Consider the following 22,964-nt stretch of genomic DNA (forward strand, 5'->3'; position numbering starts at 1 on the left):
ATCGAGTGAATGTGTCGTTAAACCCGCCACCACCCGACAGCCAATTGAGTAACCATTTAAATTACGAATCATTAGTCGCGAACGCCGACGTGTTAATAAGGTAGAGACGGTAATTGTTTAAGCTTGTACAGGTTCATCACAGCCGTGTCTCCAGTCAAATTGTAGATTCATCGATCCACTCGGGTACACATTAGTGACGTTACACCTTCATTGCGTTGTTGCAACGATCGTGAAATCCTTGTCGTTGGTTGTTGGTGGATTGCATCAGGACACGTTGACATGCAACTGCAATGTGCAATGACACACACGCAGGCGGTATAAGACTGATATGCCTTACTTAATAAAACTTTAACTTGGGTTCAAGCAACACATTCGCCTGCACCCACGCCATGTGCGGTCCAAATGTACCCAAGTTTGAAAGAGGACACCGCAAAATGACTTCGACAGACAAGTCTTGGGACTCGGTGATACTTTCATGGGTAAACAAGCGAACACTAGCAAGTGTAATACTAAAGGAATCGTAACTACACGAACAGTAGCAAGTGTAATACTAAAGCAATCGTAACTACACGTGTGTATGTGCGGTCCTATAGAGAGTGGGGGAGCGGTAGCGTCGTGGTTAGCGCTACGCTGCGCTACGAACCCGGCGAGTTCGATTCCCGCTCACGGCCACCACCACCATCAGTGACGATTACGTGAACCGGTCCTGAGCCTCCCCTAGGTTGACTCAGCCTGAAATGAGTACCCGGTGCGGTGTTGTAAACATCGCCACTGGGAAGAGACAAAGGCGGTCGCGCGTGGTGCTGGCCACCCACCCCCTCGTGTACCGTTCCCGCCTTCAGTCTGTTACAGGCTACACCGGGGGGGGAGGATCGTTGTTTTTTGTCTAATCGATATGAATCGATACACTCCTTACCACCTGGTGTTGACGTTAACTTTAGCAGCGAGCATCCCATTCGCCATCTTGGTAAAGGAGAGAACTCGTTGGGGGTGGATGGCGGGGGGGCGGGGGGGGCAGCCTCAACCTACTCAGCGCCACGCCCCTCGCGTCATCAACGCGTACGCGAGCGGGGGAGGAGAAGTCTCCCTACCCAATATGGCCGCCGCCAATTCGTCTCAGAAAAGTGACGTAGACGGGGGGGGGAGGTCTCTTCTCGCCGGGGTCTCTGCACAACGTGGCCCGGGCCTGCGACAGCGGAGACGGTGGACGAGGAGCAGGAGGAGGAGGCCCACTGCTGCCGCTGCTGCTGCTGCTGTGAAGACTGCCTTCGTGTGGCTCCGTCGTGTCCCTTCGCTCGTGTCGACATGCAGCTGAAGCTCGTGGTGAACGAGGCGAGCCCGCCTGCCGGTGAGTAGCCTCTGAGCCAGCACGGACACCGGGTTTGGTGACGGGTTGATAGGTTGGGTGGGAAGGAGTGTGTGGGGGGAGACATCACAGCTGTCATTGTTCTTATTGACGTGATCATTGTTAGTGCACCCGGGCCTCAAAGTTGGTCACTTCGTGGTTTTGTATATATATTGTCATCGGAAGCATCGTCGGCTTTGGCTCATCGTTGATGTGCTCGGCAGTATCTGCAGCAGCTGGTACTATCGCTGATAAAGTCGACATTGCTGCTGCTGCCGTCGTCATCACGAAACAACATCATTAGCGAGGATATCTATAACATATTCATGATTACGAACTACGATTATGACTAATGCCATGTTCATTCACCAACCAACAGTGTCCCATCAGAGCCACCATCATCACAACCGCTGTCACCATCAATTTACCATGAAAGTATGTATATTATACTTAACTCTATACAGTATTTAACACTGAATGTTTGTTTGAGGCTCACTAAGATTAGTGCAGCAACAACAACGGCATCACGCTTTGCACTGAAGCCTTCATGTAGCAAGCTGTGACATGTCATTAAAGTTAATTTTCGCATAGAGATAATAAGCGTCATATGTAAAATTATAAATGGTTTCGACACTGAGGGAACAAACCTGATCAAACCTGATTGTTCAGCTTATCAGCTACACAGAAACCCAATTGCCTTGTGTGGCTGCGTGGAAACAAAACACTTCTTAGCCAAAGAGTTTCTTGAATAAATTGGCAATATCATCCAGCAGCTTTTTTTCTGTTAAAGAAAACTCTGAAACGGTTTCCACTTTCATCCTCTTCATCATTCCTGGTCATCACCAAATTTAGGACTTGGTTAAAAAATAATCTCTTAGATTGCCGGCTGTTATTGACAATTAGCAACTCCGTATAAACTATGGGATCATCCCCCGCCCGCCACCGTCTCAATGCACAAAGCAACGAATGTGATGTTTCATTGTGTTGTTTCATTGTGTTGTTGCTCAACCGATGGTGTTTTATGGTCAAACTGGAAGTAGTAGCATGCTCCCCCAGCACTGCATAAATGGGCCAATAAATTGTCAAACATTGCCGCTCTAGAGCATCTTGAGTGCCAAACTAAGGGGCGAGGAGGAAGCTTGCCACCAAACATGGAACCCGATCACTACCTCTCTCCTCCAGTGGGCATTGGTTTATAAGAGCATTCATTAGGGCATTTAGGTCGTCCCCCTCTTAATTGTTACCTTTCTCCTACAGGAGTATCAGAGCTTAGGAAGACACCAACGTTCTCGAGTTTATTGAAACAGTTTATTGAAACATGCGGTTTAGACAGGTTTCCATTGGACTGTAATCCGTATTGTGTATGTGCTGGTGTCAACCTACTTTAATATCCTCTGTGTGTGTACCTGAAACGTCTTGTTAATGAAATACTTTTGGGGGAGAGAAAAAAACCCAATACAGGACGCTGAGCCACTTGGGTGAATTCCTGTCTGTCGATGAGTGGAGGCGGCTCCCGAAGTTACAGACCATGGGACACTGCCATTTGATGGGCTATGCAATTGTGAAGGGTTTAGTGTACGTGGTTTAAGGGAATTCATCAAAAAGACAAGACGTTTGGCACTCACAGCCGTTCCTTTTCAAAGCGATGATCATTAGTTCTTAGGCATGTCTGCAGAGAAGTGAAACATTGTGGCCACACATGCATTTGGACTGTTTCCTCAAACTACAGTGTAAGGGTACATGAATAAACAGCTGACCTGAGTAAAACACATCGTTGTAAGTTTGTGTGAATTGTGTTGATATGCACGTACGTGCTATGAACATGGCACCGTAAACTCAGAACCTACAATTTTCAATTCGACACTATGAAATGTACATCACTTTGACATTTGGCCTGTCTGTGTGATGTGAAGAAAAGGGCCATTGCCCGAAACGTCGTCTAGAATATACTTATTCTTTTAAGGAAAAGTTGACCGATGTGATGAGTAGTTTTTGTTATTTGTGCTCGTGCACCACTGCTAACATAGCATCATCACCAAATTATACATGAAATTGGCCCAGTGACTGATCATGATGTATTCCTTTTAAGCCCCATTTCTGTACTTTGTAGTACAGTGTGTCTTAACGATGCAGGCTGGTTTTGCATACGCCTGTGCACGTATATTATAGAAAAGTTTTGTAGTCAGTTATCCAGGAATACCTCGTCGGGTTTCAAACCTTGGAGTGTGCTGCTAAGATTGTTTCACCAAAAGTTTTGCTCAAATACACAAAAATGTCGAACGTCTTCATTGCCAAAACAGCAGTACAGCATTCTTTTCACGTTGAGATGACATCATCGTTCTTGTGCCTCATCTGCTGCCTGTCGATCACTCGGTCTTTGCGTGCTGTCGTTTGTGAACTCAAGGCGTGCTGGTGGCTGTTGAGCAAGTGAAGGACTCCTTGCTCATTGCAGTGGTGCGAGGACAGGAAACGAGCCTCCGAGTGTCCGAGTAAGTGTCCAGGACTGAAACAAAGACAAGCGGGGTAATTAAAATATGGGATGTGTAGCAGGGACGTGAGGTCAGGGGAGGCAGGGGCGGCAGAGCCTCACCTGTCATACTCCAATGAAAATAGCTGTTACGAAAAGTCAAAAAAAACAAGTAAGATTTTTCCACTGATCTGTGTTATAAATGTAATTTATGTATGATTTGTATAGTCTAAATATATCACCGATGTAATCATTACATGTCTGTCACCAATGTAATCATTACATTGGTGGCATACAGAGAGATAGTAACAGGCATGCGCTTATTGCCCGCGCTCCATCCAGTTACTGAGGGGTTGCGCAATCAGAGGGGAGGCTGAGCTCGTCGCTGCCTCACCTCTCGTCTCTTCCTGTATTTGCAGCGGAGCTCCGCAAATTTGGCGATTTTGACTATAAAAACGATTTGAATCATACAGTAATGACATAACACAGATCAGTGTAAAAATGTTTAATTTTTTTTTTCTTTCAGTCGGTTTCATCATTCATTCGTCACTGGTTAAGTCCTAAAGCAGAGAATGCACAAATGAAATGTTTCCCAAATATAAGTGAGGTAATGTCATGCCTTTGCAGATCTTTCTAATGGTTATCTTCTAGGTAAAATAACATTTTCCCAGTGTATATAGCTGGTTGGTTGTGTCACAATCAAGTTAGGACTTTCAAGACCTCATGTGTTTACATGACAGTGATATGTCATGTTAATAAACATTGTAATTTACACATTTGACACGCCTTTGTCAGTCCACTGCTGGATGAAGGCCTCATGCCATATCAGTCGTGGGGGTTGTTTGACCATGCTTGGCTATGCTAATTAGTGCGGGTTGTTGAAGGGTGGTCCAGGACCAGTTCGGATATCACTCACCACTTATTTTAACTGGCTGCAAATTGAACTCAGGTTGCTGGGTTCATAGAGCAGTGTTCTACTGTTCCACCCCAAATATAATGTATTATATGGAAAAATTATGGTCCTTAGTTATTCAATTTGATTGTAATTCACTGTGGCAGTGGCATTGTGGGTGGTTTTACATTTGGGGGAAGGTAATGCAGTGAATGTGTCTATCCAGCGCAATCACAAGATGAGTTGCCACCTGAGCTCGATACAAAATGTTAGCTCCGCACCCACGTTGATCAATGCTGATTGAAACAAACACATGAGTGACCAAAATGTGCGTTTTCTTGGCAGGAGCGTGACGTTCAACGACCCCAACTCCATCTGCCGGTTCATCGCACGTCAGAGCCCTAGCCATGGGCTGTATGGGGCAAACCTCCTGGAACAGACAGAGGTAACGGCAGCTTCTACAATTGCCCAGTCAGTAACCTGTGATGCTAATATTCCGATTAGCTCGGTTGGCTATGTACGGTGCAAAATAATTTCAACGTACAGAATGATGAATCTAACAAAACTGTATAAACGAGATATAAATAACCAAGAAATAATACAAATGAAATGCCAAAGATGAGTAAAAAAAATAATCTGTTCTAAAGTGAAACTGCATCCCCACATAATGATAATCCATCTTCTTGGTTCTTTCGGTAAAGTCACGTAGAAGGGAAATAATAAAATAATAAAAATATAACAATCAAATAATTCTCACGACGTTTCGGCCACAACGCAAGCAGCCGTCCTCAGATAAAGAACAGGTCTGTCGGAAAGACGGCATCTTCAGTCTTCAGACGCTGTCTTTCCGACAGACCTTCACCTGAGGACGGCTGCTTGCGTTATGGCCGAAACGTCGTGAGAATTATTTTATTATATTTTATTTTTATTATTTTATTATTTCCCTTCTAAGTGACTTTACCAAAAGAACCAAGAAGATGAATCCCTGCAGTCACGAAAGCTTTAAATCGAAATGATAATCCATTCAATCCCGACATTTCATAGAATCTCAAAATTCATCAAATCGTGTAAATTAATCGACTCGTTGGGGCCAGGGAGGAAGGGGGAGGGTAGAATTATTACACGTGCACTCTGCGCGAGGCACTTGACAAGCGCCTTTGCCGGTCGCTGTGTGCAGGTCGACCACTGGCTGGAGTTTGGTGCCACCATGCTCTGTGGCACCACCTCGTTCTCGGCCGCTGTGCAGCAGCTGGATGAGAGCCTGGCACTGCGAACGTTCCTCGTCGGGCATGCCCTCTCGCTGGCCGACATCAGTGTGTGGGCCGCGTTGAAAGGTGTGCGACACTGCCACGCCATCGTTTAAGTTTGACATATGTCCAAGGGCGTCGGTAAACTAAATATACAGTTTACACATTAATCCCCGGCCCAGAAACAAACATTAATTTTAATATCCAATTGTTTATAAGTGAGCTGGGATAAATAACACCACTGCAACAAGGCTGCAACAATAACACCACTGCAACAGCTGCCACGTCGACTTGTTTAGTCCAATGGAGATGAAAAACAGGATTTGTGGAGGGGGCTATAGATGCTGCCAAGTCTGCGAGTGTGGCTCAGTGTTGGTCGTTTTCTATTCGTAATAAAAATAGCTTTAACACGTCACCTCTCATCCTGGCTCTGTCCTGTGGCAGGCAACAACATGTGGCAGGTGATGCTGGATCAGAAGAAGGCGTCCACGCACGTGGCACGCTGGTTTGCCTTTCTATCTGCCAACGCAACCTTCCAGGCCGTCTCCAAGGCGTGGAACCTCAAGGGCTGCGTACCCACTGCTGCTGCTGCCACCAGCGCCTCTGCCGCCCCGGGAGTGAGTAGTAGTAGTTGTGGTAGTAGCACAGTTACTTTGTTATTCCACTGCTAGATGAAGATCTTTTTGACCATGCTTCACCTGACTGGCCAGTGTGGGTTGGTGACGGTGGGAAGCACATAGAAGTACTGTACTTTTTTGCTGCACTGCCCTGTGCTTCTGACAACATATTCCTGCAGCCTATAACATTTGTTATGCCTGGTGCTCACTTATCTCAGTACTCAATAGGCTTAATCCTTTTTCCTTCCGTGATCTGATGATATCAGGTGCGTTCTGGGTAATTTGAAGTCATTGTGTCTGCGAAATACACAATTATGTCTTCTTCCGTAGGCTGAAACGGCAGGGCACTTAATGCCTCGGCAACTTCAGGATATGTACAGTAGATGCAGGGGGTAAAATGTTAGCGCAATAGTGAATGCTTTGCACTGTGAACCCAGTGAACTTAGTTCAATTCCTGGCCACGGCTAACACCAATGGTAAGTGATTTATTAACCTTGGTGCTGGGCACCCCTTCACAAATCTGCAAAGATCAGTATGGTGAATCGTGGTGAGCAACCTCCTTGAGTGTAAGGTCGGGGGGGCCTTCATCCAGCAGTGGATTGAAAAGAGGGCTGTTAATGTGCTTTGGTTGTCCGGGGCATTTGGTAGATGTATGTGTAAGGAGGCTGCTTCACGGGGACTGTCGATTTACAGGGGAAGGAGAAGAAGGAGGACGTGGGCAAATTTGTGGAGCTCCCGGGCGCTGAGATGGGCAAGGTGGTCGTGAGGTTTCCCCCGGAGGCCAGCGGGTATGAACGCATCATCATAATAATTAATTTTCACATATAATCATGACCACAATCGTTGCCATCATTACCATCATGATCAGCATAGCCATGTTCATAAGCATCATCATCATGATAATTTTCTTTAGGATCATCATCATGAACATCAACATGATGATCATCATTGTTATGATGATCATCATCATCATTCTGAACATCCTCAACACCATCATATACGTTCTTAAGTAAAATGCCTCTCAGCATTGCGAGTGATGGAGGTTGTGCGTCTTGTGCCTGCGAGTGCATATGCTGTGGGTTTGCCTTGGCAGGTTCCTGCACATTGGCCATGCCAAGGCGGCCCTCCTTAACCAGTACTACCAGCTGATGTTCAACGGCAAGCTCATCATGCGCTTCGACGACACCAACCCCGCCAAGGAGAAGGAGGACTTTGAGAAGGTTAGAGTGGTCACTGTGAAGAGAGCAGGGAAGCTGACGTAATTATTTTTTGGCATGTAACGATTCACTCGCCTGCTGCAATTTAATTAATTGCCATAGTTCTGGGTCATAAATCAATCATGATTTTTTTTTCAATTTTTTTTACCGTCTCGTTTCTGTGTTTATTTTTTCCCCCCGTATAATTTATAGTCTCATTCTCCCATTCACCTAAATGGATTGTGTTTGCATAAATAATAAAGAGTTGATTCTTGTATGCACAATTCTACGCATTGAGAGTATAGTAATGTATTTTAATTAATTGATTAATTGTTACATGCCCATTCATTTCTTTCCCTACCTTCTACTCGGTCTCTGCAACTTCTCGGTGAAAAGCCATGAAGTTAGGGTTTAGCATTCGGGTTATAGTTTTGCTAAAGGATTCAACGTTGGGGTTAAACTTACCATTACGTTTCGGGCTATTATTAGGAGCACGACATAGATGGATGCCCTGGGTCTCGTTGGTGTATGGGTCCTGGTCTATGGCCTACTGAGGATGCCATGGGACTCATTGGTGCTGCCCTGGTTGCCCCGGCTGTCCCTAGGACTCGTTGCTGGTGCTCAAGCCTGGTTGCTTGGTTCCGGGCCGTGTTGCTCTTTCTCTCTCTCTCTCCCTCCCTTCTGTGTTTCCCTCCATTGACCGCCCCCCCCCCCCATCCCACTCCCTTTCTACCAAAATGTAGTTTTTATTTTTGTTGAGCGGCTTGAGATGCAGTTGCCTTATCAACTCAAATTGCTGCTGTTGTTGTTCTCTCCTGCTCCGTGGCCACCAGGTGATTCTGGAGGACGTGGCAATGCTGAAGATCAAGCCCGACCTGTTCACCTACACGTCGGACCACTTTGACCTGATCGCCACGTACGCCGAGAAGCTGATCAAGGAGGGCAAGGCGTACGTGGATGACACGCCGGCCGAACTCATGAAGCAGGAGCGGGAGCAGCGCGTTGAGTCCAAGAACAGGAGCAACTGTGAGATTTGCCGCCTCTATCACAGTGCAGAATAACACACCAATAATGTCGTCACCTAGTCTCACAGCTCGGTCTGGTGTGGGGATGTTAGGCCAATTGAGGGGTGTCCTTGAAAAAAATGTGATATGTGTTTAAGATTGCTTCGTTGGAATACTTTAAAATGAACTTTTTTTAATTCACTTACTCCGCCTATTCTTACAAAAGGCTGGTTTCTTTCGCCCCTAGCAAATACGTCCCATGTGATGTAGAGACCGCTGATTAACATTAACATCTCCTGCCTCATTTAAATTAATGTCCTCTATGATAATTTTCATCGTCATGGCGGTTGTACCTCTGGAGTGGTGGTGACGACGGCAGTGGTGTTGTCTGTGCAGCGGTGGAGAAGAATTTGCAGCTGTGGGAGGAGATGAAGAAGGGCTCAGAGCTGGGGCAGACGTGCTGCCTGCGCGCCAAGATCGACATGAACTCCAACAACGGCTGCATGCGCGACCCCACTCTCTACCGCTGCAAGAACGAACCGCACCCACGTACCGGGAGCAAGTACAGGTGAGCCGTGTCTCTCTCTACCAGTACTGTAATTAGTTTAATAAAGCAATACAGTAAATGATCCACAAGAATCCTAAATATTATAGAAACGTCAATCAATAATAACAGTTCGCCATTAACAATTAAGCATATTCTGGAGAGTAGAGTAAATACATAGAAAAACGAGTCATGCGGTGAGGTTCTCCAGTAGCGATGTGCTATCTCTCCATCCGTAACAACCATCTCGCCGCCCCATCGACCTCATCCCCCCCCCCCCCGGCCGCAGAGTCTACCCGACGTACGACTTTGCGTGCCCCATCGTGGATAGCGTGGAGAACGTGACGCACGCACTGCGCACCACCGAGTACCACGATCGCGACGACCAGTTCTACTGGGTGATCGAGTCGCTCGGCCTGCGGCGCCCGTACGTGTGGGCGTACGCGCGCCTCAACCTCATGAACACCGTGCTGTCCAAGCGCAAGCTCACCTGGTTCGTGGAGGAGGGACTCGTAGAGGGCTGGTGAGTGATTGTCCGTTGCCTTGTCTCCCCGCGGTGTTTATTCAACGACTCACTAATTTGCTCATCTGCTGACCAACCGATTCTGTCAAGATAGATTTGTCAAGAGTTGCGTTTTTTCCATAGCATGTCATCATTGTTGTTATCATCATCATCATCATAATCCCACTTCTATCATAATTATCATTTACAATCGTTTGTTAATGTATTGCTGAATGAAGGCCTCCCCACACCGTGCTGGTCATGAGAGTTGTTTGATCATACTACCCCACGTTGGTCAGTGCGAGTTGGTGAAGTGGAGTAGGGAGTGCCCAGGACTTGTTTGAATCAATCTCAGGTCACTGGATTTATAACGCAGTGCGTGAACCACTGCACTACCCCTTCCCCAAATCATTTATTTATTTCCTCACATCACTTTTCCTTATTACCCCAGAATGTGTGTCCTACAATTTATTTTACTAATTCTTGAGATGCGGTTGCATTTTAGATATGATATAAATCAAATTTCCGACGGACAAATTACCTGGAATGCATCCAATCTCATCACATCTCAGAAGCTAAGCGAAGCTTTGCCTGGACGAAAGTGCTTGTATGAGTTCGCTCCATTCATCCTTACAGGTGTTGTACACGGCTGCAGGGCTACATTGTGGACAGCAGAGGGCATTGCAGAAACATCCATTGTAATGTACTCAAACATGCTCCCTAACTTCCTCAACCCCTTATTCTTCTTCTCTCATATGACGGATGTAGATGCAGAGCAAAAATTACAATTTCACATTCAGGTGGTAAAGCCAGATAACCGCAACAGGAGTAACAGAGTGTATCGCTGTGATGTCTCCTTCCTATGTGTGGATCGGGCATTACGTCATTATATGTTGTTTGGCCTGTACCAACCCCGACTGACCAGCATACTTAAGTACGACCAAATAACCCCACAGTGTGGGGAGGGCCTCATCCAGCAGTGCATCTATAAAATACTTTAAAGGCTACACTGAGTTTTTCGGTACAGACTATTGCGTCACACTGTTCTGCCGCTACACCTATTGCCAAACAATGTTACAATGGTACTTGTACGTCAATCCAAAGTGTTATTGTTACTGTTGCTGCGGGAGGATGATTTAATGCGATTGTCCCACCCAGGGATGACCCCCGCTTCCCGACCGTGCGGGGCGTGCTCAGGAGAGGCCTCACCGTGGAGGGCCTGAAGCAGTTCATTGCCGCCCAGGTACCAAACGCGACACACCTTGCGTTGTCGCAAGACGTACTGCGTGGAGCATTACGCGGACAACATCGTCCGCATCACCGCGTGCGCCAGACCTGACACGCTTATATAAAGTTTCCTTCTTTGCAAAGTATTTTAGAATATGGCGCTGCCTGGCTAAGGTGTGTCCACATCTTCAGCTGTTTGCCTGTTACATAAAACCTTAAAACCCATTTGTTATTGTCACATTAGTGTTTTAAGAGGGTTTTTCTGGGAAGTATAATTTCTAACTTATTTTCTTTAAATGCATATCACATTTGGCTTCAATAATAACTTATTTTGGATAAATGTTCAATGATTTTATGAAAAGTGAATTTGCTAAATGAGGCACAATACGGATTTATGAACAAAATGAAATTACAAGACACTACTGTTTGTTAGTCCAGTTATTGAAATCGATTCGTCGTCGTGCCGGTCATGCCAGGTCAGACGCAAGTCCACTGTTTTTGTGTTCACCGCACGTGTGATTCTCCTGTTACCCGCAGGGTTCCTCCCGTTCGGTCGTGAACATGGAATGGGACAAAATCTGGGCCTTTAACAAGAAGGTGGGTAACGCCTGCTGAGGGTGGGAAACCCCTTTTAAACGACACATGGTGGAATGCGCTTGTGTGCTCTCCATCTGATCACCCCTTCACTGACGTCATCGCCACGTGGAATTTATGCCAACTTTACCTGCTTGTTCTATTCTCATTGTTTGGAGCAGGGTGTTATGCAACTTCACTTAACTTAACGTCGGTATTGATTGCCACATTACACGATCCTAAACCCATCAGACAGACTGTTAAGAAGACCGAAAGGTGGTTGGGGATCGAAAATATTGACCCAGTGGCAGCCGAAGGAGGGAACATACCCAAAAGGACATCTACTGCAGAGATGGAGCAATTAAATCAGCTTGTGTGCAGAAGCTAGAGATGGTGATGGCTTGAGGAGACCTTCATCCAGCAGTGGATTTCTCTGTGTGATAATGATAATGAACATGACAGGGTCTTGGTACGTTCAGTGCCGATTTGGAGAAAAATTACAATGCATCACGATATGGCATCCAAAGATAATCAGAGGGATTCTTGTACTGTTAAGAAAGTTAATCTGCCCTCTGTGAGCAATTAAGGGAAGCTGAAAATCCTCATCGTGTGTGGGAGTCCCTGCCGGTTTTTCGAGGGCTGACGTGCGACCCGGTGTACGTGCAGGTGATCGACCCAATCGCCCCGCGCTACACAGCGCTGCAGAAGGAGGGCGCTGTCACCGTTCTTGTGGCCGGGGCCCAGGAGGAGCAAAAGGATGCTGCCAAACACCCCAAGGTAAAAACCTGTATTGTGGATGATATTGGTCGCAAAAGCCTACATGTTAAACCACCACCCCAAGGTAAGACGGACACCCCTCACTGTTGGCTACAGTCACACAGGCTCAATGTTAAATGAACCGCGTGGCTTTACACTTATTTCTCATGTTACAGAAGCATGCGGCCTCTCTCCTTGACTGGCTGGTGGTGTTGGTGTTTGCCGTTTTTGCCCGAAATGCTAGCCTATTATACAACAACTGCAACTTGCTTTGGCAACGTGGTATGAGTGACAGAGTTCTGTAACTTCAATTAAACCCGAGTTTGTTACTAAATAATGTGGTGCACAGTGATTGGTCCACATAGCACGCAACAACATTGGGTAGTTACATAACCTCTGTCATCGGAGTGAACGTTGCTGTTCCAGTTGCCTATTATAGGGAGACTAACACATTTGTCCTGATCCGGGCAACTACATTAATTATGGTTGAAAATGCCACTGCTGGCTCCAATTGCCCTGAAATTGAGCGAGCAAATCCGTGACCTTCTGGGATTGACTCGGGGTCGCCCTTGCGTGTGCTGCCGGCAGAACGTCGCGGTCGGCATGAAGACCGTGTGGTATGGGCCGCGCGTGCTGATCGACGGCGCCGACGCTGAGACACTGCGTGAGGGCGAAGTCGTCACCTTCATCAACTGGGGCAACCTTCGTATCGGCAAGATCCACCGGTGCGGAACACCTTGCCACTGCACCAAAATCCAAGCTTTTTGCATTGAGAGTGAACACGCGGTATTCAGTCTCTCAACGATGCTCTATATTTGGTCATGTATTTCTGTTTTTATTATTGCTGTCGGGCCAGTTGTTGAAAGCGTTTATGTCCGTCCGTTCATCTCTAAGGGACTTGCCCCATTGAAAACTGGCCACATTGATCCATAAGGTTTCCCAAAACATGGAGGCAAAATTGGAGCAAAAATAACTATTTGCAAAAAATCTACCGCGTTTTACCCTTTCAGCTACCCATCAGCTTCCATACTGTTAATTCAATACCTCGATTTGCAAGAGACGCTTTGTTGCCGCGGCTTTGCTTAGGACGGCGGCGGGCGCGGTGTCGTCGGTGGAGGCGGCGCTGAACCTGGACAACAAGGACTTCAAGAACACGACGAAGCTCACGTGGCTGGCGGAGACGGCGCGCGGCCCCGCCACGCCCGCCGTGTGTGTCCACTACGACCACATTATCTCCAAGGCCGTGCTGGGCAAGGACGACGACTTCAAGGACTTCATCAACCGCAACAGCAAGGTTGGTTGCACCCGCACCCCCCCGGCACCCGCCCCCTGCCCTGCGAAATGCGTCGTCGTCTTCTTCCCGCGTACTGCGCACAATGTGCGTGTGCTGCTACCCACCATGTGCGTGTGCGTGTGCTGCTACCCATGCCCTGTACCGATGGCACATTGCTCTGTGTCGCACACACTGTGCCACGTGTCCCATTACTCTATGTTGTATATCCAAGACCCCTCCACCTCGATACCCTGTGATCCACACTTAATGCCCCATGCTCCACACACCATGACCTATTTTCCACACTCCATGTGCTGTGCCCCACTATCCGTCTTCTATACCCAAGACCCTATTCCTCAAACACTTTGTAAACGAACCCCCCAATGTCCTGTGTCTCACACCCTCGTGGTCAGTGCTCCACACCCAAAGCTGCGCACCGCCCACACCCTGTGATCCGCGCCCCAACCGCTCGTGCCTCTCCGTCCCCGCGGCCACGTCCGTGCCATGACACTCCGTGTGCGGGCGCGTGCAGAAAGAGACGGCCATGATTGGGGACCCGTGCCTGGCGGAGCTCAAGAAAGGCGACATCATCCAGGTGCAGCGACGCGGCTTCTACATCTGCGACCAGCCCTATGAGACCATCAGGTGGGTGCAGCTCGCCGAGCCTTGCAGAGACACCGCACCACCACCGCCTTCAGGACGGCACTTTTAAACAGGTTTTATGCGCGCGTGTGTTCTTGTTTTATGGCTATGACGAAGCCACCCAGAATGTGCACAATTTTGTGAGATCTGAGAAGCTAAGCTGGATTAAACCTGGATAATGCTTGGGTGGGCAACTGACATCAGTGAAATGGATTCTGCAGACTGCTGTGGGTCTATATTGTCAGCAGGGGGTAGTTGGGGCACTGTACTGTGCGCTAATGTATGCTCCCCACTAACCTGCTCTGACCAGTGTTGTGACGGATGGTCAAATAACCCCAAAGACCTGTACGGTGTGGGGAGGCCCCTCATCCAGCAGTGGATTGACAAGAGGGCTGTACTTGGAAGTGTGTGTTAATGTATGAGCATGAGCCGAAGCATTAGTTGATGGATTTTTTAGCATATATTAGGCTCACAATGCATGGTATCAAGTCGGGCGCATGAGAATTCTGACTGATTTACGAACATCGGTGTCCTTGCACACTACAGCTTCTACACCGTGCGCCACAGTGGCAGTTAATGATTCCTGTATTAAATTGTCACCCTGAATCCGACACGTCTTTGAAACTTGGGAGAGATGGATGGTTACACACTCTTAATAACATCTCTTATACGTGTGAATGTGTGTTTTCTTGTGTATATTGCAATGTGTGTGTCTGACGCAGGTCCAATTGCAGGTAATGCACACTTGGTAATCCGGATATAAATCTACCCGGGGGGTTCTTTTGGTCTCTTCAGCCCAAAATGAGTACTGAGTGCAGTGATGTATTGATGTGAGCACTATTGAGAGAAGCAGCTGTGATCGAGGCTGGGCGTGGTGCTGGCCACATCACTCTTCGTATCACGCATGCTTATACAAATGTTCTCTTCAAAATTACATGTGGCTCAATGCGGGAGATGTTTGTGTTCCAGCCCACACAGCTGCAGGGAGGCTCCCTGTGTGCTCATCTACATCCCTGACGGACACACCAAGGATATGCCAACGTCGGGCTCCAGGGAGAAGAGCAAGGCTGATGCTGGCAAGAAAGAGGTGGGGACGATTCAGAGAGACACCGTGGCGACCTTACAGCCCTTTACACATTCCTCCAGTGGAGGGAGCCAGTAGGAACGTTGGGTTGCTCGGTCAATGGCCAGAGTCAACGGCGGCGTGGTGTATTCCGCAAATATGCCCGACTGTGAGGGCGGGCACAAGCCGGCGTGAGTAGGTTAAACGTTGAGTTTTATAAGGGCACCACGGGGTGACCAGCCCCTCCCCACCTAGCCCCCACCCCTCCCACCCCTCACCCAGCCCCACCTTCCCCACCCAGCCCCACCCTCCCCACCCAGCCGTACCCTCCCTACCCAGCCCCTCCCTGCACGACAGACACAATAATTCCCTGTGGGCTGGTGGAACCAGTGGGTTCCTACCAGTACAAAATACTTAAGCAGACCTCCTTCACATATCGGTGTCTCCATATAAAAAACGAAAGTGTTTCTTACACAAACAATCAACCGCACGGGCTTCTGGGAGTCTATAATTTCAGCAGCATTGTTTTATGACAAGCAAACTTTGGACTGGTTTCGACATACAGTGTCGCATCAGGCTTGCTTAAATCAATGCTGGTGAACTGCCATTCTTAAAGGCAAAGACCCCCTCCCACTTACGTTATGGGGTCCCAGTTCAATGTAAAATCATATTGCAATACATAACTCAACATTATAATTTGACTAAACCTCGGAGTTCATCTGTGGAAACGACTAGAGGCAGTTAACTGAAGATCGATTGGTACTACCATGAGTAGAGCAGCAGTTGAAAAAGTTGCTTCAGTATCGAGTGTGCAGGCAGTGCGACTGCACCTGGACCCACGGGCCAGAGGGCCCAAGTCGCCGGGTTACGAAGAGGGAGAAAGGTGGAGAGAAATAGTCCCATTACTTTCCTTTCATCCGGGCCAATGCCAATCACACTACGCCACCGGGTTAATAAAAGTTTCCAACCAGAAGTGCTTCAGTTACCAATAGCAAGTGCTCGCTCAACCACTGAAGGGCCAGTGCTGCGCCCCTTTCTGTCCTCCTGTTGTCGCTGCAGAAGGCGGCCGGTTTCGCGAGTGGCACGGCCGTGGCATCGTGCCCCCCCAACGCAGCGCCGGCGTGCGACGCGGCACGGCTCTACCAGCTGGTGTCGGAGCAGGGGGAGTTGGTGAGGACGCTCAAGGGAAAAAAGGCGGCCAAGGTACGGCACGAGCCTGGCACGGCACGCGGCACAGATGGCCTCTGCTGCACCACAATGAACGGGCGTACGCACACGTGCACACAAAACGCGCTGTGCAGTGCCGTAGCTGTCGAGTGTGCAGGAAGTTGCAACTGCACCTGGTTCCATGGGTGGAATGGGCCTGCACTCTCCCATCTACAAAGTAGTGGGGGAAATATGGAATGGATTGGTCCCCAATCCATTCCTTATGCCAAGGCCCATGCCAACGACGCTACGCCACGAACATTGTGTCTGCACAGTGAGGTTTAAAGGTTTATTGCTTGAGCTCTGTCAGAGTGAGCTCACCTGTGTGTTGTACTGTGTCACTGCTTCCACAGGAGGAAGTTTATGCGGCCGTGAAGGCCTTGCTGGCGCTGAAGTGAGGTATAAAGGTTTATTGCTTGAGCTCTGTCAGAGTGAGCTCACCGGTGTGTTGTCCTGTGTCACTGCTTCCACGGGAGGAAGTTGATGCGGCCGTGAAGGCCTTGCTGGTGCTGAAGTGAGGTATAAAGGTTTATTGCTTGAGCTCTGTCAGAGTGAGCTCACCGGTGTGTTGTCCTGCGTCACTGCTTCCACAGGAGGAAGTTGATGCGGCCGTGAAGGCCTTGCTGGCGCTAAAGTTGGAGTTTAAGACGAAGACCGGGGAGGAGTACAAACCGGGAAAAGCGCCAGCGCAGAACTGCACGTCCGAGCAGCAGTGTGGCTCGTCGGACCCTGTGGCGCTCTTCAACAGCGTGACGGCGCAGGGGGACAAAGTGAGGGAGCTGAAGGGGAAAAAGGCTCCCAAGGTGACCTGGAACTTATTATGTGCTTTCAAAAATCCTTGATTATTTTACATGCTCTATTAAAATTTCCTATTTGCATCATGTTGTACAATGGAGGACCCGGAGAAAAATCCACATCACCACGGGGAGAACATGCAAACTCCAAATATATAGGCATCGGGGTCAGGATCGAACCCATAACCTCCTTGTATATAAGGCGAGGTAGTTAACATCTCACCACCGTGGCACCTTGTTCCATGGTGTCGCCCTCAAGCTCTTGTGCCTCTCACTTACTCCTTCGTTTTCCACCTGCTGCTCATCAGGATGAGATCGACGCCGCGGTGAAACAGCTGCTCGCTGCCAAGACTGCGTACAAGTCCGCGACGGGACAAGACTACAAAGCAGATGCTCCCCCTGCCGCAGTGGCTGCGGTGGCTTCGGTGGCTGCGGTGGCTTCTCCGGTGGTTGCGGTGGCTGCGGTGGCGGGCGGAGAGAAGGGAGCAGCAGGTCCCTCGGACGGAGGAGCCCTTGGCAAGGAGCTGTTTGACAAGGTGGCCGAGCAGGGGGAGGCCGTGAGGTTGCTCAAAACCAGCAAGGCTGAAAAGGTGTGTGGTCTTTTGTGTCGAAGCCGGTGAGCCGAGTGTGATTTCTGCTTACGGCCAACATCGGCGACGAATATCTTAACTGGTCCTGGGCCTCCTCCCCTAGATTGACTCGACATTAAGTTAGTGCCTGGTGCGGTGTTATAACATCAGCACTGGGGAAACAAAGATAGCCATGCATGGTTGGGGCCACCCACATACCCCTCATGTGCCGTATTGGCCTTCATAGGTGCTCGCTAAAACACTTGCCTCAGCTGTATTTAAGGCTATATGGGGGATGTGTTTTGTGTCTCCTCTAGATATGACATATTTATTGGTTAAATGTATTGCTGCAATATACTCCTACCTGATTAAATATAAGTGAACAGACTGACTCATAATATTTAGTTCACCATATTTTGTGCCACCTCACCTAGTCGCATTTATTAAAGAGAGCTGCAGTTGCGGCTAAGAGCTCCTATCTTCCAGATGTGGTTTTGTGGGTTGGCTGCGCATTGAGCATTTCTTCTTTCGGGCTTTCTCCACGTGCTGCAACCACCGCTGTGGGCATCTACTGGACATCTGTGAAAAGTGCTTTTTCGCTCATTGGATTCCTCCAGTGTATGAAAATATTCTGAATCTGATCTTCACGGGTCAGTGCTCCGCAGCAGCATGAAGCGAGCGCTTGAGAAGTTCTCAACACGAAGCGAGCGCTTGAGAAGTTCTCAACACGCAGCCCGACCTGGGAAATTACCAGCGGCTGCATAAATGTACATGTTTACAAAGATATCATGTTGCAGACCAGCGCATGTTGCAACTGCCTGTGTTTGCGTGTTCGTTGGAGGCATTATGGAGAAAAATAATTAAGTTGTATTATTTTAATTCTTCAAAATTTGTGTTTGAGCTGTATTATTTTAATTCTTCAAAATGTTTATTTGCACTATAAATTCAGTTCAGTCTAAATGTAGTATGTTAGTGAATAACAAATGTATAGTATGCCTGACAATCTACTGCTTACCATTGTGATAAGTCTACAATTATTACATTTTGTGTAGCGTGGTGGCCTTCATCTACAAAAGGCTTGACAGATGGTTTTAATTAGTATGACTTATTGTTGAATTCACTTGACGTCACTTCCATCAACTTCAGGCGCAAGTGGAGGCAGCTGTGAAGCAGCTGTTGGCGCTGAAGGAACAGTACAAGGCGGCCACGGGGCACGATTACAAACCCGCCAGCACCGGGGATGCCAAGAACGGCGCCAGGAAGCAGGAGGCCAAGAAGCAGGAGGCCAAGAAGCAGGAGCCCAAGAAGCAGGAGGCCAAGAAGCAGGAGGCCAAGAAGGAGGTGTTACCCAAGAAGGAGGTGTTACCCAAAGGTGCGAGCGCTAGCAAGGACAGCAAGCCAAAGGAGCAGGACAAAGGCTCGAGCAGCAGTGATGGCCCCAAGAAGCAAACCAGGTGAGTGAGTGTTTGTGTGTTTGTCTGAGCGGTGGTGTAGCGGGGAGTGCACTGCGCTACGAAGCTGGCGACCCGGATTCGATTTCCCCGCTCACGGCCACCAACACCGGTGACGATTATTTGAAATGGTCCTGGGCTTTCCCTAGGTCGACTCAGCCTCAAATGAGTACATGGTGCGGTGTGTAAACATGGCCACGAGAGAGACAATGACGGCCGGATGTGGTGCTGGCCACCCACCCTCCTGTGTGCCGTGCCGGCCTTCACTGGTGCTCGCTAACAGCACTTACCCCAACAGTCTGTTAAAGCTATACTTGGGTGATCTTTGTTTTGTTTGATCATAGATTATTATTTTTTAGGAATTGTAATTGATCACCAATTCCATCTAGTTTTTGGGATGGTAATGGGCATTATATGAGGGATGTGGTGGGGAAACGTGATAACCCACAGATATGTTTTATAATAACCCGTGCCAGCTCCATTGGAACGCTTTCCAATCCTCTTGTTATTGAATCATCTCCCTACAGGTGACTGCTCAATTGAGTTAACAATTTATCCACCACTTAATCTGCAGTCTTGCAACAAAAACCCTGCTTTATGGACCATTACATTTGGTGTCTTAGAACGTTTTTCAAAGGCACCCCTCAAATGTTCATTTTGTTTTGACATTGGTCAATTTTTGGGCACATCTGTGCATTTGTGTGTGTGTGTACGTTAGACTGGGCATGGAAGTGAAAAAGTTGGAAAACTTCTCAGAATGGTACTCCCAGGTAAGAATCTCGGACTCATCGCTGTCCTGTGTGTGCAATACACCGCTCAGCTGATGTCACGTGATTTCAGCCAGTGAGCAACACCATGGCGTGCCTCAATCACCATTTACATTTAATTTCTCTGGCGACTCATAATTATTAATGTCGTTATTGACACGTCACGTTTGAAGGTGATCACCAAGTCTGAGCTGGTCGAGTACTACGATGTGAGCGGCTGCTACATCCTGCGGCCCTGGGCCTACTCCATCTGGGAGGCCATCCAGCAGTTTTTCAACGCTGAGATCATGAAGCTGGGTGTAGAGAACTGCTACTTCCCCATGCTGGTGTCCCAAGCCGCGCTGGAGAGAGAGAAATCCCACATTGCAGACTTCGCTCCCGAGGTGAGTCATCTAAAATTAAGCTCGTTTCTAGTTACTTCGCTGCGATGTACGATGCGGTTTAATTTGGGGTTCATATTCGATACGTTTATTTCAGCAATGTGTTGTTCTTCCGGGGTCGTGCTCTGGAGGGATACCATTTAGATAATTTTGCTGCTTTAAATTTCCACATGATCAGCAATTTTGTTGAGCTATCATATCTGACCAGTTTTGTATCTTTAAAAAAACTAACAGCTCAGTGGGCTTGTCCTAGTGAAATAAAACATAGTGTAGTTGTAGTTTCTGTATTTTAGTGATTTGATTATATTTCCTATACTTTGCACTCCTTTCATTGTTTTGTATTGTTGTAACTTTCTGAGCAGCCTCGACTGGACATCTGTGAAAAAGAGCTCCATAGCTCCTTGAATTTCTCTAGGATAAATAAAGAGTGATTCACTGTGGGATGTGCTGCACGTAGCTTGTCCTCTGGTACAGGCTTAAGTGTTCTCTCGGTGATTATTAGAAAATTACAGGAATGAATAAGAATACCTTAAAATGTCTTCCCCTGTTTTATAACTGTTTAATTTATTTGTTACTTCAGGTTGCATGGGTCACCAGATCAGGCAAAACGGATCTGGCAGAACCTGTAGCAATCCGTCCAACCAGCGAGACAGGTCTGTCTTTTTGTCATCAAACCCTCCAACCTTACTACATATCAAATAAAATGCATCCACTGGTCACATGACCATTAGTCTTGAAAACGTTTTGGCTGAGCAATAGACTTCTAACTTTGCATCAATTCATTAATTAAAATAGATTATTGTGGTCATGATACTTTCAATGATTCCTGCACGTGGTTAGCACACTGTACTATGAACACGACAATCTGAGGTTTTATTCCCAACCGTGGCTAACATTTGTGGCGAGTGATATCTGAACCAGAGCTGGGCCCCCATTCACGGACCCGCACTGATCAGCTTGATCAAATATGGCCAAACACAGCAAGGGGAGGCTATCGTCCGGCAGTTAATTGACAAGAACTTTACATTATTATTCATGTTGCATGGAATTGGTTCCCATTATCCCTGTAGGCACTCGAGGTACTAGATTAACGGCAATAAAAAAAATCTTGAATATTGACACCATGTCTCGTGACAATTCATCATTGTAAGTGGATGGCAAATCTTCGCACACTGATTGAGCAGTAGTGTGTCTGCATCATTAGCGTATCACTTGGTGTTCAGCACAGATGCCGTCGTTAGTGCACCGCTGCTTGTCAGCTGTGCATGTGAGCTGCGTGCGTCAATCCTGATGTAATCGTGTTGGTTGGTAATGCCAGCGCGCGTTCCTTCTTTTGGCAGTGATGTACCCCGCGTTTGCGAAGTGGGTGCAGTCGCACCGGGATCTGCCCATCAAGCTGAACCAGTGGTGCAGTGTGGTGGTGAGTCTGTCCTCTCTACCGAGCAGTTAACTTGCTCAAACTCTCGAAACCTCTACCCATCTCAAAGCTTGGTTCTCGACAAACAACATTGTGAAATCACTGTTGCGTCATTAAAAAAATATCCTGAGGATTAAGGTTAAAAGGCTCTATTGTTTCAGTTTGCCCTGAGATTATTGAATATTTGATTCTAATTCTTATTGTGTTTAAAATGTGTTTTTTTTTACTCAAAACACTTGGGTATCTCCCATGACTTGCTGACAGTAAGCCTTCACCAAAGGGCCTTGAAATGCACCCAACCTGGCAGAGGCACAATAGTGATGCCACCACCAATTAGTGGCGGATGGCAGCTGATGTTTTTTGTTGTTTCTGTGCGTGTGTGTCTGCATCATTAGCGTTGGGAGTTCAAGCACCCACAGCCTTTCCTGCGCACGCGCGAGTTCCTGTGGCAGGAGGGCCACACGGCATACGCCAATGCAAAGGACGCCAAAATTGAGGTTTCTCCTGCGCTTCCACCACCAACAAACTATTTTCTTTTTTATGATCAGGTTAGGCCCCCACTAAGCTAGAAAGGTATTTTTCAGAAGCGACCTGGCCACAAATGATAGCTCAACGAAGTGGCTTATCACGTGGAAACATATAATAGCAATTTAATTTTAAACGTGTTTCCAAATGTGGAGGGAAAAACCGGAGGACCCGGAGAAACATCCACGCCACCACGGGGAGAACATGCAAACTCCAAATATACAGGTGTCAGGGTCGGAATCAAACCCACAACCTCCTCTATACCAGGCAAGGCAGATAACATCTTGCCACCATGGCACCCAAACAAATCCCAACCCCTTCTGCACAAAGGGGGGTAGGAGTAGTGAAGTGGTAGCTGGATATAAGTACACCAGATATAAGCAACACGTTTTTACATCACACTGGTGGGGTGGAAGGCAAAGAGCAGCTTTTGATACAAGTGTAATGACAGGGTGACACCTGCTGGCCTGGAAAGGGAATCTCGGGTACGGGCGCGGTTAAGTACCA

At 47.8% G+C, this 22,964-nt stretch overlaps 1 protein-coding gene across 1 annotated transcript in view; it reads left to right on the forward strand.

Annotated features, from left to right (window-relative positions):
* The first annotated feature begins 1,163 nt into the window (after nt 1-1,163).
* Nucleotides 1,164-22,964, forward strand: part of EPRS1 (glutamyl-prolyl-tRNA synthetase 1) — a 31,104-nt gene continuing 9,303 nt past the window's right edge. Inside the window, exons 1-26 of the mRNA XM_078858484.1 lie at nt 1,164-1,348; nt 3,750-3,834; nt 5,050-5,149; nt 5,882-6,038; nt 6,396-6,568; nt 7,262-7,356; nt 7,662-7,788; nt 8,598-8,790; nt 9,165-9,336; nt 9,602-9,835; nt 10,973-11,057; nt 11,579-11,638; nt 12,281-12,391; nt 12,959-13,095; nt 13,457-13,664; nt 14,176-14,288; nt 15,255-15,372; nt 16,408-16,551; nt 17,148-17,357; nt 17,657-17,938; nt 19,064-19,371; nt 20,087-20,138; nt 20,309-20,518; nt 21,096-21,168; nt 21,856-21,935; nt 22,328-22,429. Coding sequence (XP_078714610.1) covers nt 1,306-1,348; nt 3,750-3,834; nt 5,050-5,149; nt 5,882-6,038; nt 6,396-6,568; nt 7,262-7,356; nt 7,662-7,788; nt 8,598-8,790; nt 9,165-9,336; nt 9,602-9,835; nt 10,973-11,057; nt 11,579-11,638; nt 12,281-12,391; nt 12,959-13,095; nt 13,457-13,664; nt 14,176-14,288; nt 15,255-15,372; nt 16,408-16,551; nt 17,148-17,357; nt 17,657-17,938; nt 19,064-19,371; nt 20,087-20,138; nt 20,309-20,518; nt 21,096-21,168; nt 21,856-21,935; nt 22,328-22,429 — 3,672 coding nt within the window. The 5' untranslated portion in view covers nt 1,164-1,305. The remainder of the gene's footprint in view (nt 1,349-3,749; nt 3,835-5,049; nt 5,150-5,881; nt 6,039-6,395; nt 6,569-7,261; nt 7,357-7,661; nt 7,789-8,597; nt 8,791-9,164; nt 9,337-9,601; nt 9,836-10,972; nt 11,058-11,578; nt 11,639-12,280; nt 12,392-12,958; nt 13,096-13,456; nt 13,665-14,175; nt 14,289-15,254; nt 15,373-16,407; nt 16,552-17,147; nt 17,358-17,656; nt 17,939-19,063; nt 19,372-20,086; nt 20,139-20,308; nt 20,519-21,095; nt 21,169-21,855; nt 21,936-22,327; nt 22,430-22,964) is intronic.

Source organism: Lampetra fluviatilis, chromosome 7, assembly GCF_964198595.1.
Source record: "Lampetra fluviatilis chromosome 7, kcLamFluv1.1, whole genome shotgun sequence".
Taxonomy (NCBI): domain Eukaryota; kingdom Metazoa; phylum Chordata; class Hyperoartia; order Petromyzontiformes; family Petromyzontidae; genus Lampetra; species Lampetra fluviatilis.